The sequence below is a fragment of the Diorhabda sublineata genome, chromosome 2 (genome assembly GCF_026230105.1).
Source record: "Diorhabda sublineata isolate icDioSubl1.1 chromosome 2, icDioSubl1.1, whole genome shotgun sequence".
In the NCBI taxonomy this organism is placed as follows: Eukaryota; Metazoa; Arthropoda; class Insecta; order Coleoptera; family Chrysomelidae; genus Diorhabda; species Diorhabda sublineata.
This window is the reverse complement of record NC_079475.1, coordinates 2135256-2153286: the sequence shown is the minus strand read 5'-3', so window position 1 is coordinate 2153286 and position 18031 is coordinate 2135256. Positions and strand designations below refer to the sequence as shown.

Genomic DNA, 18031 nt, shown 5'->3' with positions numbered 1-18031 from the left:
CTTGCTACGAACCCTGACAACACACAATTACATGTTGAGCACAGTAGGAGCCCAAAATGTGACCTTTCAGGTTATAGTGCAATTATATATCTCTTGTTAAGTGCTGACATCTTAAGATTGAGATTGGAAGCTTTTCAGACAACCCTTCTGTATGAAACCTTTTTTTTATCTTTTGTTTGTAATGAACCTCTTGCTATAGAATAAATAATTCATAATTTATTTATTTTTCAAGTATACTCCACGACTATATAGTGGGTTTCTAATTTTTCTCTAATTCTTTAATTATGAATCATCATTTTAATGATACAATAAAAGTTATCGTTCGTACAGTATGAAATTTGACAGCTCTGCTGTATTTCAAAAGTATAAATTGAGAACAGACCTCGACCTGAAGATGTCAGCATTTATCAAAATGAGTTGGGAAATATAATTGCACATAGATTGAAAGATTAAATTATGAACGCCTAGTTTCTGCTTGACTATTGTATGATAAGTTGTGAAGAAGAGTATCAAACATTTAATGAATATTTGGTTTTGTAAAGCAATAAGCTTACGCAGATTAAAGAGGTCTAAGATACTGTGTATCAGCTTGACTCACGACGAGCGTTCAGGACGGCCAAGTGATTGTGTATTTTTTTCGCATTGTAAAATATTGAGCCTTTAACTAATAATGACCGTGGAGTTGATAGGTGCGACGATCTTTCTGAAATTGGAGAAGCGTGCTTACGAATTGGGCAAACGGATTCAAACATGAATAAAGAAGAAAAAGTCAGAATTTTTAATCTTTTAAAGAAGTCCCTGCTGTTAAATCCGAGTGAAATTCGTTCAAATTGAGTCACACCACACCTCCAGAAGGGAAGGGCATATCGGAGATGAGACTCAATAAGAGCATAATAAACTGTTAAGGAGGTGGATGAGTTCAGTTATTTGGAAACTGCTATCAGCGCAAAACATGAGGAACTTAATAAGGTGTTGTGTTCCTTCAGTTATTCTGGCTTTTAGTTCTAATTCTTCTACTCTCTTGTCTTCTATTACTACTCTTAGATACACAAAGTTGTTAATTCTTTGTGTCTGGTTGTAAAAGACAAGTAATCTTCTGTTTCCCTCTGTGTATCTCCCATGATAATATATTTTGTCTCCTCTTGATTTATTTCTAGTCCAAAATTTTTGACTTCCTCTTCCAATTTTATTACTGCTTCTTGGATTTTGCTATCAGTGCTACGTCATCTGCTAAAGCTAGACATTGGCAGTCGTTATTGAATATTGTGTCATCAGTTTTCAATTTAGAGTTTTGGATAATTACTTCTAGAACCATATTAAATAATACAGTGGAGAGCAGCTCACCTTGTCGGAGTTCTCTATTGACATGAAATTCTTCAGACTTATACTTTTTCCATATCATTTCATTTCAAGCTCTCTGCTTTTGAGTCAATAGCTGCGTAATTTGCATGAAATCTCACTTATTGTAGCTTTGACACTGGAATCACATTTTTTTTTTTTAATTTCAATCTTCGATAATAATAATCCAAAATTTCCTTGTCAATTCACTACTATCACTACGCCAACACTCACAAGTATTCGACGTAAGGGAGAACAAATAAAAGTCTATTGCTTATTATCTCATCAGTTATTATAAAGTGTCGCTCACACTTCTACTAAAACAATTTTTAATAAATTTACTAATATCACTCTTTTAAACAGATTAGGTCATTTTATTGAACAATGGGGTCCTGAAATAGCCCCTGCAGTCGATTCCCAAGTCAGAGGAACCGATGGTAAACTGTACAAAGCCCGAGATGATGCTCATCTCAAGAAACTCGCTGCCGAAAAACCTCCAATTTCACATGCGGAAAGCGCAGCTCCAGCAATGATAATATCAGGAGATCCTCCGACCACGAAAAAAAGTAGTTCACAAATTGATAAATCAGAGGCCAGTCATCATTCGCAGTTTTCGTTAAAAGACGAAGCTTTTCCGTCAGTGACAAATTTAGCACACAATGAAGAAGACTTAGGCACTGATCCTCAAAAGGAGTAATGAAAATGACAGATACAATTAAATTATATTTTACATATTTTATTTAATATACAAATTCAATGCAGAATTTATTTATTTTTATTATTGTTTATACGAAAGACGATAGTACAAAAAAATTAAAACTCATTCTTCAATGGAAGTGGAAACAAAATGCTTGAAAGCTCACTACCTTTGTTCTCAATCAAATAACATAGACAAACCAACCACACTACCTAGTAAATGTATTTTTAAATTCTAAACCTTTTATTAATCTTAAACTTTCACTTCTTAATAAGGTTAAAGCTACATGTGTGAGTTTTAAAACTATTAAGCAAATGTAAAATGAAGTTAACAAAATTGATAGTGGAATGTCGATGTTATCAACAATAAATAAGAACTTATGTTTATCAAGAGATGTGCCAGCAAATCTAATATTGCTCTAATACAACAATCCAAAATCCTTCTATAACTAGTCAATGCACCAAGAGACAGTACAAGAAAGAAACCGTAACCACTACCTGAAGCTGGACAGCCATTCTAATCTACTACAGCCACTAACCTAAGAATCAAACAACAGAAGACTGAGGCTGGCAAATAAATTGCAAGAGATCTCACTGGAGAAGTCTCATTGGGACATTCCCAAAACCAACCTATAGGTCCATAGTCAACAGAATAAAATATTTATCAAAAGAGTTGCGCTCGATAAATATGATCGAACAAAAAAAAATTTCATGTTACAGAAAAGGTCGTACCAGCTTCAAAACGAATCGATAAAAAATATTATATTATTAAGGAGGGAAAAAACTTAGAAGACATCCATAAGATAGTTTTGTGGACATAAAATGAAAACTAATCATCCAATCATAATAATAAGACAATCTTTCGACGTTTAAGAGTAAAATTTCTATCATGAATCCAGTTTTATAGAGAAGAAAAGCTTCCTACTATTTACTCGAATGAAACTTACATTCATTCTTCACATACACGCAAAATATTTTGGAAAAAAATTGATGTGATTCCGAGACAAATTCGGAGACCGATAGCAGCGGAAAGGATTAATTAATATTTCGATCTATCAGATATTGAAGAATTTTTTTATGAAAATGAACCATCTTCAAATGGGGAAACTACAATTTGATTTGTATCAAAAAAATATTCAAATTTGTAAACTATTTACTTTCAAACTCTGAAGACGATAACTTTGTTATCGAAACGAGCGTCAAACAATGTAATTGTATTAGTGTAGTGTAAACAGTATGAATATCGCCAACGGTTCCAGAAATCTCCTTAATATTCTGATCCCATCAAAAATATAATCAATGCATATTATTAATTGGGATGTAATATGTCCTTGAAAATATACTTTTCACATTCCCACCTAGTTTTTCTGGGAAATATGGTTGCGTCCAAGGAAAATAGGAATCAGTAATGTTTGCAAACTACTGTAATTGAAAGACACTCCGAATATGTGAAACAGTCCAAGAAAACATGTTTTTTTAGTGCTGAAGTTTCATAAATACTTCAAAACAACAAATTTCTTTGTAACAAAAATGTGATGTGATTCAAATTTGTTTTCACCTTTCTTATTTACTATTTCTACGAGGAAAAAATTGATAATTTTTGTGTTGCCTAGTATAATAGACAGGTGTTGGTTTAATTGGGAATAACTTAACCGTCATCTACACTTGAGATATTTTTCAGTTCATACCTGTACAGTTGAATTTAAATTACCTTGTACATTGTTTAAATTTTGATCACTACCTGAAAACTCTATCAAAGAAGTTAATCCCGATCCATTTTAATTAATAATTTTAAATGTTTCATTATCAAAATTGAATTATTTTTGTTTATCTAAGGATAAAATTGTACCATGACAATTTTTGGAAAGTTTGAAAAGTACGGAATAATATTTTTGGTAGTAAATAAAATTTACTTTCAAAAACAGTTTTCACATAAACAAACTATTTTTACTATTGTATGAATCACATATATAATAAATTATAATTCAAGTATAACAAACCCAAATATAACTACATTTCCACAACACTAAAGTTCATAAAAAATTATTTCTAGTACATATAATAAATATTATTTGCAAGTATGTTTATTAGAAAAATATTAGTCTTGCTTCTGACGGAGTTTGTTCTATGGGGCAGTACGGACATTTCATTCTGTAAATAAAAATCATACAAATAGAATATTAAATTACTCATAATGTAGATAGTTGATAATTAATATAATAGAATAGAACATTTTATCAACAAAGTTTGCTTCATGGTCACAGCAAAATTTTTAAAATGAATCTTATGTATCATAATATTTTTATTTTAATTTTATACTTGTTACCAAATTTGTTAAAAATGCTATGAGAAGAAAATTAAAACGCGAGGGTCATAACCACCACCAAATAAAATCGGTTTTACGGACAAACCACCATTAAGCAAAATTTAAGACCTTTTGCCAATTTAGAATAAAGTAAATGATTCCATATGTTTGTCATGTTTCACACTGTACAGCCAGCAGAAGTATACGCTAGTGTAACTGAATACATCAAGACATTTCATCTGTACCATGAGCGCTGGGGTCACATGGACAACCTCCACGTCAGTTCAAAACTTGATTCTGAACTAGGTGTCAAGGTACCTGGTAATCATGAAATCTATGAACCATATCATTTTAGTAAGGCATAGCAGTTACCGTTTGGATACTCCGTTCTGCTGGAATAAGACTTTTGCTGATTTTATGATTGGTTTAAGATTTCAGCAAAGCCGCGAGGATCCTTGTGTGTATAATCTGCATACTGATCGTTGATGATGGGTTAGTGGCTGCAACGAGCCAGTCAATATTGGACTCATTCATTGGACAACTGCGCTCTCGATTTGAGATTGTTGCAAAAGAAGTTTAATTTTTTCTTTGGCTTGACATTGATCAATTCAATATGGAAGGATGCAAACCAGTACTCACACCAACGGAAAAACTTACTGCTCATGCGCCAGGGAAAGTTGATGATTGAATCAAACCTTCATTTAGGGCGTTACGTAACCGTCCAATATTGTAAGGTGAACAAAATCTTCGACGAGCAATTGCACACGAATCATTGGCTTTGATTGCAAACGTACATTGTCAACCTATCCACTGCGACAACGACCCCCGCCCTTTTGCGCTCAATGGTTATGAGAGAATTCGAAATTCAAATCCTAATTCTGCCACCGGGCACCCTTTATAATGGTACTTACTTATTTCCATTACATAACTTATTTAGAGCATCACGAGATATCACGTGGCCACATATTAACCTCATAGGTGGATTATATTTTGTCGATTGTTGCCTCAAAATTGGGCAAGCAAACATTGAGTGGTATTTGTTTTCATTTCCCAAATCAATTTCAATCTGTAACAAAAAATATAGATAAATATACGTTGCCCATTAAAGTAAAAACGTTTTTCATTTAATTTATCTATAAATTCATCTATAAAAGTGCATGGCTAGAATTATTAAATAATATTTTAGGTTCTAGCCACAAGTTACAAATAAAAAGACGTCTGACAAAATAAATGTAACTACAGTTAATAACTTTGACGGCAAAAACTACAACTAATGGGGGTGTCAGAATGTTCAATTGTTGTTTGAAGGCTAAACCATGAGACATGGATCTCCAAAAGCTAAAACAATATAAGTAGAAATCTGACAAAAAAAGATGCAATGTTTTGAATCACATCTGTAATGGATCTATACCAAATTACTTTAATATAGAATAGCAAAACGTCTTAGTTAATAATGAACAAACTAAACTGAATATACATTCAAAACTAAGCAAGATGATCAACCATGGAATTTTTCATCAGTAAAAAAATGGAACCCAATGACTTCATTGCTGAGCATTTATCAAAAATTGAAAATTTTGCCAGAGAAACAAGAGGAAAATGTCATCAGTGATGCAGCAATAAATATGTGTTGATGCTGGATACAAAAGAAACTCTTCAAAAGCTGACTGCTATATTATAAAGAAAAATATTTGACTGACTGGAACAGCTCTTGCAATCACGTCACTGAATAGAAGTAATGACACAAAAAGGAAACCACAATCACCTATAGCTGTAATAAGGAAGGGGTGTGTGACAAAAAAGTACAGAGCTCCTCATAAGAATGGTTCTAAGAAATTAGTCAAAAATAATAAAAGTGCATTCAATGTTGAAACTTGCACAGAACTGTATATGTATTACTAATTGGTAAGTCAACTGTGTCTGCTCTGCATAGTCTAAAGAGAAAAATGGAAGAAACTACAGAGATAGAACTATGTGCCTTTTCCAACATGCTAAGACACCCAACCCAAGACAAGAAATCAAACTATGCAATGATTATTCCAATCCTAAATAATCGCAATATCAATCTAGGTAATAAAGGAATTATTGCAAAGCTACGAGAAGGATGCCCACAAGGAGGCAGCTAGTACTATGATCATTAAGTCTATCAATCACTTACAAAGACAACCAACACGGGATATGACGTCTGCGGATACATAATCGAGGAAAATAATGTCTAAAAACCAAAATGAAACACTACAATGACAATTACTGTTTCGTGGATTACATATAATTTTTGTCAAACAGTTTTTAGTTGCTCAATTGTCAAAGCTCCTAATTTTGTATTTTCTGGGAGATGCAGACACAGACAGAATGTGTACCACTCCGGCCTCCCAATTTGCAATGTTCTGGTCGAAGCTCAGCAAATTTTAGAAAACCTATTGTAATATCTTTATTAGTCGTTTGGACATTTTTGTTAATTTCATTTGAAAAATCATCTACAGTCAAACATATAACACAAACAGAAGAGAGAACTGAGAGTGAGCCGTCTCACCTTGACTGCAACGGACTCTGCTGATTGTTATTTAAGAAGGTCTCCTTAAAATACATTATAAATAAGTTATAAAAACTATTTCCAACTTAATAAATAAAAATAGACATTGTTTTGTAAATAACTAAATTATTGTCTTAGAGGAAACACTACTACTACATAATTAATTATGATAATAACTTGAGTAAAGTTAGGGTACATTATATAAAACTTATACAAAAACTTATAAAACACCCTTTATAAGAATCATTGTTCAACTATAAACCCATTAGCCTCCCTCTTTGAAATTTTTAGAATCACTTACCAAAAGTATAATCTTTTCATAGGAATTTTTTGAAAAAAGAAAGAACACTTGAAATTGAGTGTGTGTATTTTGAAAAACTTTACATAACCGTAATTTTTAAGCCGTTTGAAATATTTGAATAAAAAATTGACCTTTTGCTTAATCTCTATGAGGACAACTTTCATATCAAATTTCTATAAATTCTGAAGGGGTCAGGTTTATACCGCATGTTGGTTTAATATATAATAATCCACTTTTTAAGTTCTATAGAAAGTGAATCAACAATATGAGAAATAAAAGCATCCCAGAAACAGAACACAAAGTCTGGTGACCTAAATGAGTATTTAAGCATCCTAAAAAAGTATAAGGTGTTCATTGTTACTTTTATGAATATAATGCCTTCCAAATTAGACTTTATCAAGAGGTTAACAATTCCACAGTAATGAGCAATGCAGAAATTGTATTTCCACGAGGCTGATGGCTCGAAAATGAAAAATGGTTAAGTAGGAGCAAACATACACAGCCCGAGAACCAACCTCCACTATATAATAGATATAAGTAAATTTACTTTAATTTTTTTATTCTTATATATCCAGAAAACTATATACTTACAGGTAATTCATCTTTTCCATTCCAAATACCGCTAACTTGTCGTTGCATCATAACTTGTTTTATATTGAGCAAAGCCGGTATGGCAGTACATCCCGCATTGACACAGGTGGTCAATGGACTGTTCATGCAAACACCCAACAATTGACATGCTTCACGTAAAAATAATTCACATATTTCTATCCACAGTTCCTGATCCAGAAGGCAACTATATGGTGAACTGTTAATGCCATTGGGGACATAAAGCAACATTCCCATCAGCATTTGAATTTCTGTAATTAAAAAAAATATTTGAAGCAAAAATTGAATTTAAGTTCTAATTTTATGCAAACCACATCTGTTTTGTTAAATTTTTCAAGTTTATTTTTCGATTTTATCGACCTGTTTTATAAAAATTCTACAAAGACAAGGAGAATGACCGCATAAACAGAAGGAGTCAATTATTATTAACATTTATAAAAGAAAAGTAATCCTAATCCAAAAACCCTGGGTTACAGGGACTAGGCAAATGACTTACCTGTAAAAACACCAAGGTAATATATGCCATAAGTAATGGTAGTATGCCGAAATCATGTATCATTGTAAGAAACGGCATTAATCACCTTTGTCTTTCAGAATTTCTGACCAGACACCACTACCAATTCGAGTACACATCGAATACAAGAAAAAACCCTGGAAAGTAGCGATCCAGCTTCAGAAAACAAAATAGCAAAACTATGAGAGAAACTGTAGCAATTGCAAAGCAAGTATGCAGCAGGGAACAAATAAGATGAGCTTTAAACACCTTTCAACCGTTTAAATCGCCAGAAGTAGACGGAATCTTCCCAGCTCTTCTTCAAAGAGGATAGGAGGACATCCTGCCATATTTGATCCACCTCAGTAGAAGCAGTCTAGAGCTGAAGTACATACCAGAGCCTTGGAGAAGCGCCAAAGTAACTTCATACCGAACGCGAGAAAGAAGGACACCAGGCAACCCAAATCCTTCAGACCAATCAGTCCAACCTTGTTTCTACTTAAAACGATGGAAAATCTGTCGAAAACTACATTAGAACAGAGATTCTGAAGTAGAAACCTCTCCATCCGTGTGAACTCGCATACCAAACAGGCAATACTTCACAAGAGGCTGTCAAAAGAGCATTAGACGCGAGAAGAGTAGTTAGGACAACCTCCTACACAACTACTATCTACTAGAACAGCCTGGGCAACACACTAAGCATTTTTCAAGCAGAAATATATGCAAACAGGAGATCATCCTATATAATAGCCAAACAGTCATTGGAGCTTCAATATCATAAAATTCAAACTAGTTCAGGACTGTCTAGAAAAATTAGTTACCTTACAATGGATTGCGGGACACAACTGAGTGAAGGGAAATGGAATAGCTGATAAGCTCGCTAAAGCGATGGCAGACAAGCCCTTCATGGAAGTCAAACCCTTCTGTGGTATCAGCTACAGAATAATAGAAAAAGTAATGGAAAAGAAAGTAGATAGGAGCAAAATTATTGGGACAAGTTAAGGGTTTGAAACAGGAAAAGATTCTCCTGGGAAATTATAGCTAGAGATCTTCTGAATGTATCAACCTAAGTGTGAACAATCTACAAATACTAAAAGGAGTCATATCGGAGTAATGTTGCCACAAGCAACACCTGAAGACCCTAGACTCAGTAGATAATGAGGAGTGCAGATTTTGTTGCACAAAGGATGTAACCTCTATCCACATATTCGCAAAGTGTGAAACACTACGGAACTCCAGACTTCACTACGCCTGGGAGCTTATGAAAGAAGATCTCTGAGGATGCTGCTGCAAAATAAATAAAAAACTGATTATATATTCTATACTACCCTAAAAAGCCCTGAATAACAACCAAAATCAAAGGAGAATAAAAATATACAGTTTGAAGTAATATAAGTTATTGGACTTCCTCGTACTAATGGCACACCCTGCATATACAAGGTGTTTCTAGATTTATGCGACAAAATTCAGGAGGTGATTACTCTTATGAAATTAAGATGGGTCTTGTCTATAACAAAGCCCCCCCCCTCTTTCTGAAATATAACCCTTGAAAGGTGATGACTAAGATTGAGATTTTATTTTTTTTATACAATACTAGTAAAGCTAGAACCTTCAAATTATGTAATTTCTGTGCACTTACAAAGGACTAATATTCCTTTTACATTATACAGGGGGAAAATAGAAATCCTCACTTTATTTCATATAAAAACTTTTTTTCGTGAAATTTTATCAAATCAAATTATAACATGTTTTATTTAAAAAATTTTGTATTGTTAATTATTTTCCCAAAACCAATAGCTGCAGAGAAAAACAACAAACATGATAATTTATAATTGAGTGGGAAACAGTAAAGGTGTAAAATGTAATACGATTCATAATAAATGCTGGAAATGACCACCTCTACCTTGATTTTAATTACAACATGTCAAACACTATTGTTGTTGGTAGCCAATCGAAGTTTACTTGTAAGTATGTACATATTCAAAACCGCTTATCCGAAACTGGAATCTTAAAAAGAAATTCAACTAACACTAATCGTTTCCATATAGTAAGAAATGTAATTGTAGAACAAGCAATTTTTGATGAAATTAATGTACACCCGGAAGCAAGCTTTAGAAAAATTTCCAACACTCTAAATATCAGCCATTCATCTGTGCAGCGAATTTACTTAATTGGGCCACATTTCCTACCTCATCCATTAAATGGAATATCTTACACCAGTTATTTCGAAAATGATCTCCCTGAACTACTTGAAAACATCACACTCAACATCAGACAAAACATATGGTTCATTATACTTCATAACTCAACCGTTGAATTGGTCGAGGAGGACTTCATTTTTGGTCTCCTTGATCTCCAGAGTTAAATCATTGTGATTTCTGTTTATGGGGTTACCTTAAATCATTAGTCTACACCTCATATCTTTAAAAGTATCAACAATCCATGACACAGGCTATGTTCATGCATTTTGGCTAGAGATGGTTATTTCTAGCATTTATTATGAATCTTATTATATACAAAGTCACACTAAAACCCATCTGGAGTTATGGTATTCAACTATGTGGCACTGCATCTAACTCCATTCTAGAAAGATTTCAATCAAAAGTACTCAGATTTATTGAAAATACTCCTTGATATGCACTCAACAGTGTTATCGCTTGTGATTTCCAAATTAAGCCAGTTGAAGAAGAAATATCTCACTTTTCCCAAAAATATTTTTACCACATGGAAACCCATCCCAACACATTGGCTCAACCTCTAAGGGTGATATCTCAGAAAGAGGGCTGAAGAAATTTTGTTATAGAAAATACCTACATAAAACGTAATGAAAACAAAAAAATCTAACCTTTTTCATGTCTATACATAAACTTCCTGAAATGTAATCTTGCATAACATATAGCATCTGTTTGATATGATGAACCTTGACGTAAAATTTCAATGAATTTCAACCTATGTAACATGAATTCCAAAGAGGAATTTTGAGCTTCCAAATTGTCATGATGTACTGTTGCCCAAGCCAATGCTGGTTCGAGATCTTTATTTTTCAGTCTTTCTAGAATGTGGTTGATTTCGGTGAACGGTTCTTTTTCATGGGACTCTGGGGTTATAGAGCATTCTTGGGCAAGTTCATCTGCTACATCGTGCATTCCTTGCCTAAAAAAGATAAAATTATACAATCCAAACAAAAATAAATTAATTTTTCAACAATAATATGTCCCCAAACACTATATTGAGAAAATACCTATAAAAATGTTGGCATATAACTTTATTTATGAGATTGATTTTTTCGGGATTATTGAACACTTCATCACGACTAGTTGCCGCAAAGTCCGCAGTGAAATTTCTATCAATAGCTTTTCCTACTTTTGATACAGTGCTATGTAAATCTCTATGGTCTGTCGCCAATTTTGATATTGTCTCTTTTATTTTTGTCATATTCTGTTTCAAAATATCAGCTTGGACCTCAGTGAGAACATGATCATTGCCACCTAAAAAATATATATTTAGATATAATTATTAAATTATTTTTAATCACTACAAATTTCAAAACCATGTATTAGCATCATTAGAAATTATCAAAAATGTCCTCATATTGATTGATATAAACTACTAAAACCTTTGAATAAAACATTGGCACATTAGTGCTAGAGACAACTGTGGATTTTTTTTAATAGATGCTTACTAAACACACTGTGTTCAATATGAATGTGTGTATCTAAGAGAGTCTTTATTATTTGGAAATACTTGTTAGATTGAATATATTACTTAAGTAGAATATGCCCCTAGTTTAAATTTGAGAACTAGTTCAAGAATATCCTGTCGATATACAGGGTTTTCAAAGGTAGTTCTGATGAAATTAACTCGTACAAACATCCTTCTAAATATTATATGACAATAAATCATTCAAATTTATATATATATATATATATATATATATATATATATATATATATATATATATATATATATATATATATATATATATATATAAATAGTGGGAAAGTTTAACAAAAACTTGTACATAGATATTTGCCCCAATGGCAACGTTAGTTACATCAGAGATATGTATTAACCTAGATATATAGGTCAAATGAATAATATTGCAATTTTAAGTAACGTATCTGTATATCCTATATACACATAAGAAAATATGTATTCTATGTATACCTAATAAGGATTTGAAAAATGAATAAACCTATATTATTAAACAGTACGGAAAACTAGTTTCTAGTACACTAGAGAAAATTGTTGTATATTATAATGTAAGATAACTTTGTATACAAGGATAATTGTATACTTACTGTTATCATATTCTTCTTTCAAGGTTTGTAGTTGATTAACCAAATCAGAAAGGACTCTTTTTGCATGATCATTTATAGCACCAAATTTTACACAAACTTTATCAATTTCTCTTTCCACTGCTTGACAAGCTTCCATGTCTATTTTTCGTCTGGTTTGTTATCTTTTCTTCCACTCTTTTGTTTTGATGTGGCCTTTGGTTATAATGTATCATATGTTTGTAATCGAACACTCATAATCGATTCTATTTCTCGATTGTGGCCACTCTTCTATTTACTAATTAATCAATTTTGATAAATCTATAAAAAATACTTCTACCAGAATCCATAGTCTTTGTTGAACCAAGCTAAACTCACATATAAAGGATACAAAAAATGGATCACAATCTAAAAGCTTTTATATGATTTTCAAAGCCTCCAATTAAGAGTGTTTCTGATTGTTAAGTAAAAAGCAGAATGAGATAAAACTGCACACTAATCGTCTCGGTTATCAGCTTTTTCTGAATTATTAGTCCAGGGGCTTCAATTTAAAAATCGTTTTCATGACATTCAGAATAAGTTTTATATATATTTAGAGATGATTTGATTCTCGATACCACCGATCCTTGGACATTGGTATCGATATCGAGAATCATTCGCAAAAAGTCGATACAGATACGGTAACAAGAATCGATTTTTTACGTATCGGTATCGTGAATCGAAAAATTTTGGTATCCACCCTTTTTTATATAACGAGTGGCCCAAAAGTCGCGCAACGCTAACACAAAATGCGCATGATTTGGTTTCACCCTACTAGTACAAGGTTACGCGTTTCTACCGAATATCTTACAGTTGTTCGTGTGTAAAGGAGCGGTGAGGGTATTTAAATGTGTAACGAATGTGTAACCATGGCAACGGGATCGAGTTATCGGTTCACAATTGCGGAACGCGTGTTTTTAGTGACCTCGTACTACCGTTATCATGCCGGTTATCGAAACATTTTCTCCGATTTTGTCGAAAAATTTCCTAACAGTCAAGTTCCGAGGCGTGAAACTGTGTATCGTTTGATAAAAAGGTTCGAAAAAAATGGTACTGTGAATGATACGAAGCGTTCGGGGCGGCCACGCAGCGTGCGAACTGCAGAAAACCTACACATCGTCAGTGAGAGTATTGTTGAAACACCGGCGCGATCAGTCCGTAAAGCTTGCCATGAATTGGAAATTTCTCGTTCCAGCTTGCAGCGAATAATGAAGTAGGTATGCATGTTTACAGACCACGTCTTTTACAAGCATTAACAGAAGACGATCAGGACCGCAGACTTCAGTTCGCTGAGTGGTACGTAATTCGATGTGAAGCGTTCAAAGACTTCTTTAAAACCATTTTGTGGTCAGATGAAGCACAATTTAAATTAAATGGCCGAATCAACAGACACAATTGCGTATACTGGTCTACAGACAATCCGCATATCACCATCCAAGAAGAATTAAATGTTCCAGGTGTAACGGTATGGCTTGGTGTTTGCTCCTTCGGAATCATTGGCCCTTACTTTTTCGACACAACAGTAACAGGTGCTGCATACCTTGATTTGTTAATGGAACTGCGCGAAGAACTGAATAATAACCCGGATTTTTCTGGTCGTGTGTTAACTCTTCAACAAGATGGCGCGCCGGCCCATTACGCTGTAATTGTTCGCGAATTCCTAAATCAAAATTTTGCGGATTGGATTGGTAGACGAGGTCAAGAGGAATGGCCACCAAGATCTCCTGACCTGACTCCTTTAGATTTTGCAGTGTGGGGAATTTTAAAGGATAGGGTGTTCAAAAATGCTTTACCAGATGTGGAGACCATGAAAAACATAATCACCAACGAAGTCGATACGCTGAATGCAGATAAACCTACACTTGCGCGCATCTGTAAAGCTGTTAAGAAGCGATGTCTGAAGTGCACAGAACAAGAAGGAGGTCATTTCGAACATCTGTTATGATGTCAAGGAGTCAGCTTTTGCCTTGCTTCAAACTAATTTTGTGTATTTCGTTTTTTTTTTGAATAAATTTTGTACTTTTGCTACGCAATGTCATTTTTTTTCAATTGGTTGCGCGACTTTTGGGCCACTCTGTATAATATATTAAAATTTTTGTACTGAGAATCGAGAGATTCAAATAAATTTAATAATCGCATCTCCAGTTCGGAGCGAAAGAAACCATTCGAATTAGCTACGATTTTTCATGTCCGTGTAATACACTATTAAAAAATTTCAGAACAGTATTCGCAAAGTTGAGGTATCAAAATTTAATATTTCATACCTATCGCCTTAATTGACTGGTCAGGGAATTCAAAAAAATCAGTCTTAAATACGAAACGGTTTGCTTTTTTTAGTTTCATTGAATAATTTTATTTGATTTTAAGTCTAATTTAATAAAAAACAAGCTTCACAGAATTATTGTTCGACATTCGACAATATTTTGACCTTTTCCAATTTCCGTATACATTATACTTAGGATATCACGTTTTTTAGTTTCATTGAATAATTTTATTTTAAGTCTAATTTAATAAAAAACATGCTTTACAGAATTATTGTTCGACATTCGACACTGTTTTGACCTTTTCCAATTTCCGTATACATTATACTTAGGATATCACGTATTTTTTATATTTTGAAATAAGTATTCCAGGCCATAAGTAACTGTTACATTTTTCAAAACGGTTTTTAACTTGCTCACATTTTATTGAAATGTATTCATGGAAATTCAACCTTTAACAACAAACACTTAATTCATTTATTAAATGTCATCTCATGATGACGATTATATCCTTTGGTAAAGTTTCAAAAGAACATCTGTTATTTTTATTTGTACTTTTCATAATGATTTGCTTTTTGAGAATCTTAAATCCGTGAGCATATTTCCTTTTCTTATTAAAATTTTCAAATATTTCAATAGATGATTCGAGTAGTACCGAACACACTGTTTACACTACCAATACACCAACACTCACAATTCAACTGTGTGACGCGCGTATCAAGTTATCGTCTTCAGAGACTGAAGGTAAACTGTTATTTTCTTCTTCAGTTAACAGTGTGTCCAGTATGAATATCACCAACGGTTCCAACTAAGTTGATTCGTCACGTTATATTCGATTTTATCCTCATTGTAATATATGGTTTCTTATATCTTCTTTATATCATATATTGCATCGTCTCTGTGTTATTTCGATAAAACCTTCCTATTTAAACCTTAAAGCGTCCTTTAAATTGTCGTATCTGGTAATGGTGTCCATAGAGTACCAACAACATGATTACTTTAAGCTGGTGTAAGAATTTGCAGTTCTGTTCATTGAAGCAGATTTTTGATACTTTTTGCAGTCTTAATTTACTTATAATTTGTTGCAATATTTACCAATATTAAGTTAATAGATAAGTATTTACAAATTTTTAGTATACCTACCATAATTATAGTCCAGTCATCTTCCAATTTGACAATAATTACAGCTTTCTGAATTTCAGTGAACTGAGGAGGCATTAAGTACACTCTTACTTCAAATGAACTCAAATTAATTATTGAATTATATTTCTTTTAATATCAATTGCAGAAGACAGTAAATGTTTTGTAAATACGCACGGCACTCATACCAAATCGTCAGTCCACGTGGACTCATCATCTCCACTGTTTACCAATGAAAACATCGATTCGTAATCATAAATGCATTTCTATTGACCGAAGCTGAATGTACACATTTTTTTCGTAATATTCCTGCTAGAAACTCTGCAATAAGCATTGGCGTGTCTTGGTGAGTTTCATTTAATTAATAAATTTCTTTAAATAAATAGAAATATGGCGTTCTTTAGACCATGGGCGAATGAAGACAATGAAATTGCACAGTGTAGTAAGAAAAAATAATAAAGATGCAGATATACAAACACAGCAAGTTATGTTAAATATATACATCTGGGAAATTAATTTCATAGAAAGCACGTCATCCAGGTGTGCACCATCGCGCTGCAAACATTCCTCGAATCTAGATCTCAAATTGGTAAAAACTCGCTTGCACATTGCGCGGAGAATAGCTGTTATTGGAGGAGCTAATACTTTTCAAGTATCCCCATATAAAAAATCCGGTGGTGTTAGGTCCGGACTTCTAGGCGGCCATGCAATGTCACCTTGGCGAGATATATAAGTTTCTGTTAATATTGACAAACAATATAGTTCTGTGGTCAAACCTGAAAAATGTGTTTCATATACAATAAAAGAAGAAGAGAGCGGGAAGCTGAGTAGATAGACTGAAGGTGGTGTCGAAAGCATGGTCGACAGAGTGAATTAAGTTTTTAGTTATTATTATAAATAATTATTGTAGTCATTTTGTTCCAATAAATAATTTTATTTAACACACTCTATACAACGCACATTTAAACCTAACATTGGTTATGGGCCCAGAGGGAGTGTGTTAAAAGTGGAAAATTAAAAGGTTACTATAACAAAAAGGAAAAAACGGCGAGTATGGAAAACAAACATGGAATCATTCCATTTAATGGAGATAACTTTGATAATTGGAAATTTCGGTTAAACTCCGTATTAAAAGCAATGGATTTAAGTGATATCCTAAAAGAAGTACCACAAAGCAATAGGAATGATGATTGGCAAAAGAAAAATAACAAAGCCTGTATGGTGATTATACAAAGTGTAGCAGATACTCACCTAGAATATGTGAAAGAAACAGAGATAGCTTATGAGATGATAAAAAAATTAGAGTCAATTTTTAGTAAAAAAGGTACATGTTCCAAATTTTATGTACTAAAAGAACTAATTGGCCTGAAATATGAGTATGGGAAGAATATGCAAGATCATTTCTCAAAATGTGACAGAGTTTTTAGAGAACTCAAAAATTTAGGAAGTTCTTTTGAAGAATCTGATATGTCATGTTTCTTATTATTGTCAATGCCACAAGAATTTGAAAATGTAGTTACAGCATTACGAACCATGTCGGATGATGATCTCAAACTAGAATTTGTCAAACAAAGGCTTCTAGAGTTTTCAGTAAATAAAAAGTTTGATAAAAGTCTTAAAAATGTTGGCGAGGTGCCCTCTTCATTTAATGCAGCGCAAAAAGTACTGAAATGTTTTAAATGTGGTAAAATGGGGCACTCTGCAAGTATTTGTGGTATAAAATGTCATGTGTGTGGTAAAATGGGACATAAGGCGAAGCAGTGTTTTAGAAATAAGAATAATAAACAGAGTCAAGACATCAATAGAGCTAGTTATTCCAAAACAGAGGTCGACAATGAACTTGAAGATGATTCTATAGCTTTTTGTGCAATCTCAGATTTTCAGACAAGCAAGACAAAATGGTATGCAGATTCATAGGATACACAGAAAATGGATACAAACTTTGGAATAAAGAAGAAAATAGAGTAATACATTCCAGAAATGTTTTGTTCAATGAAAGCTGTTTCTCTTTAGAGGAAAACAAAAATTGTAATATTCCA

The 18031-nt window shown here is 33.1% G+C and overlaps 3 protein-coding genes across 3 annotated transcripts in view; 2 read left to right on the top strand and 1 right to left on the bottom strand.

Annotated features, from left to right (window-relative positions):
* LOC130453123 (rho-associated protein kinase 1-like) overlaps positions 1–3853 on the top strand; it is a 32481-nt gene extending 28628 nt beyond the window's left edge. The window contains exon 7 of the mRNA XM_056792729.1: positions 1702–3853. Coding sequence (XP_056648707.1) covers positions 1702–2035 — 334 coding nt within the window. The 3' untranslated portion in view covers positions 2036–3853. The remainder of the gene's footprint in view (positions 1–1701) is intronic.
* A 70-nt stretch (positions 3854–3923) lies between these two features.
* LOC130452662 (E3 ubiquitin-protein ligase RMND5A) lies at positions 3924–13708 on the bottom strand. The gene is made up of 6 exons (XM_056792032.1): positions 12577–13708; positions 11517–11763; positions 11121–11428; positions 7765–8033; positions 5251–5405; positions 3924–4185 (listed from the first exon to the last, which is right to left on the bottom strand). Exons 1-6 carry the CDS (start codon positions 12710–12712, stop codon positions 4122–4124), a joined length of 1179 nt encoding a protein of 392 aa, XP_056648010.1. The 5' UTR covers positions 12713–13708; the 3' UTR covers positions 3924–4121.
* A 102-nt stretch (positions 13709–13810) lies between these two features.
* On the top strand, positions 13811–14536 carry LOC130453118 (uncharacterized). The gene has a single exon (XM_056792722.1). The coding sequence runs from the start codon at positions 13811–13813 to the stop codon at positions 14534–14536; it is 726 nt and encodes a 241-aa protein (XP_056648700.1).
* The last annotated feature ends 3495 nt before the right edge of the window (positions 14537–18031 follow it).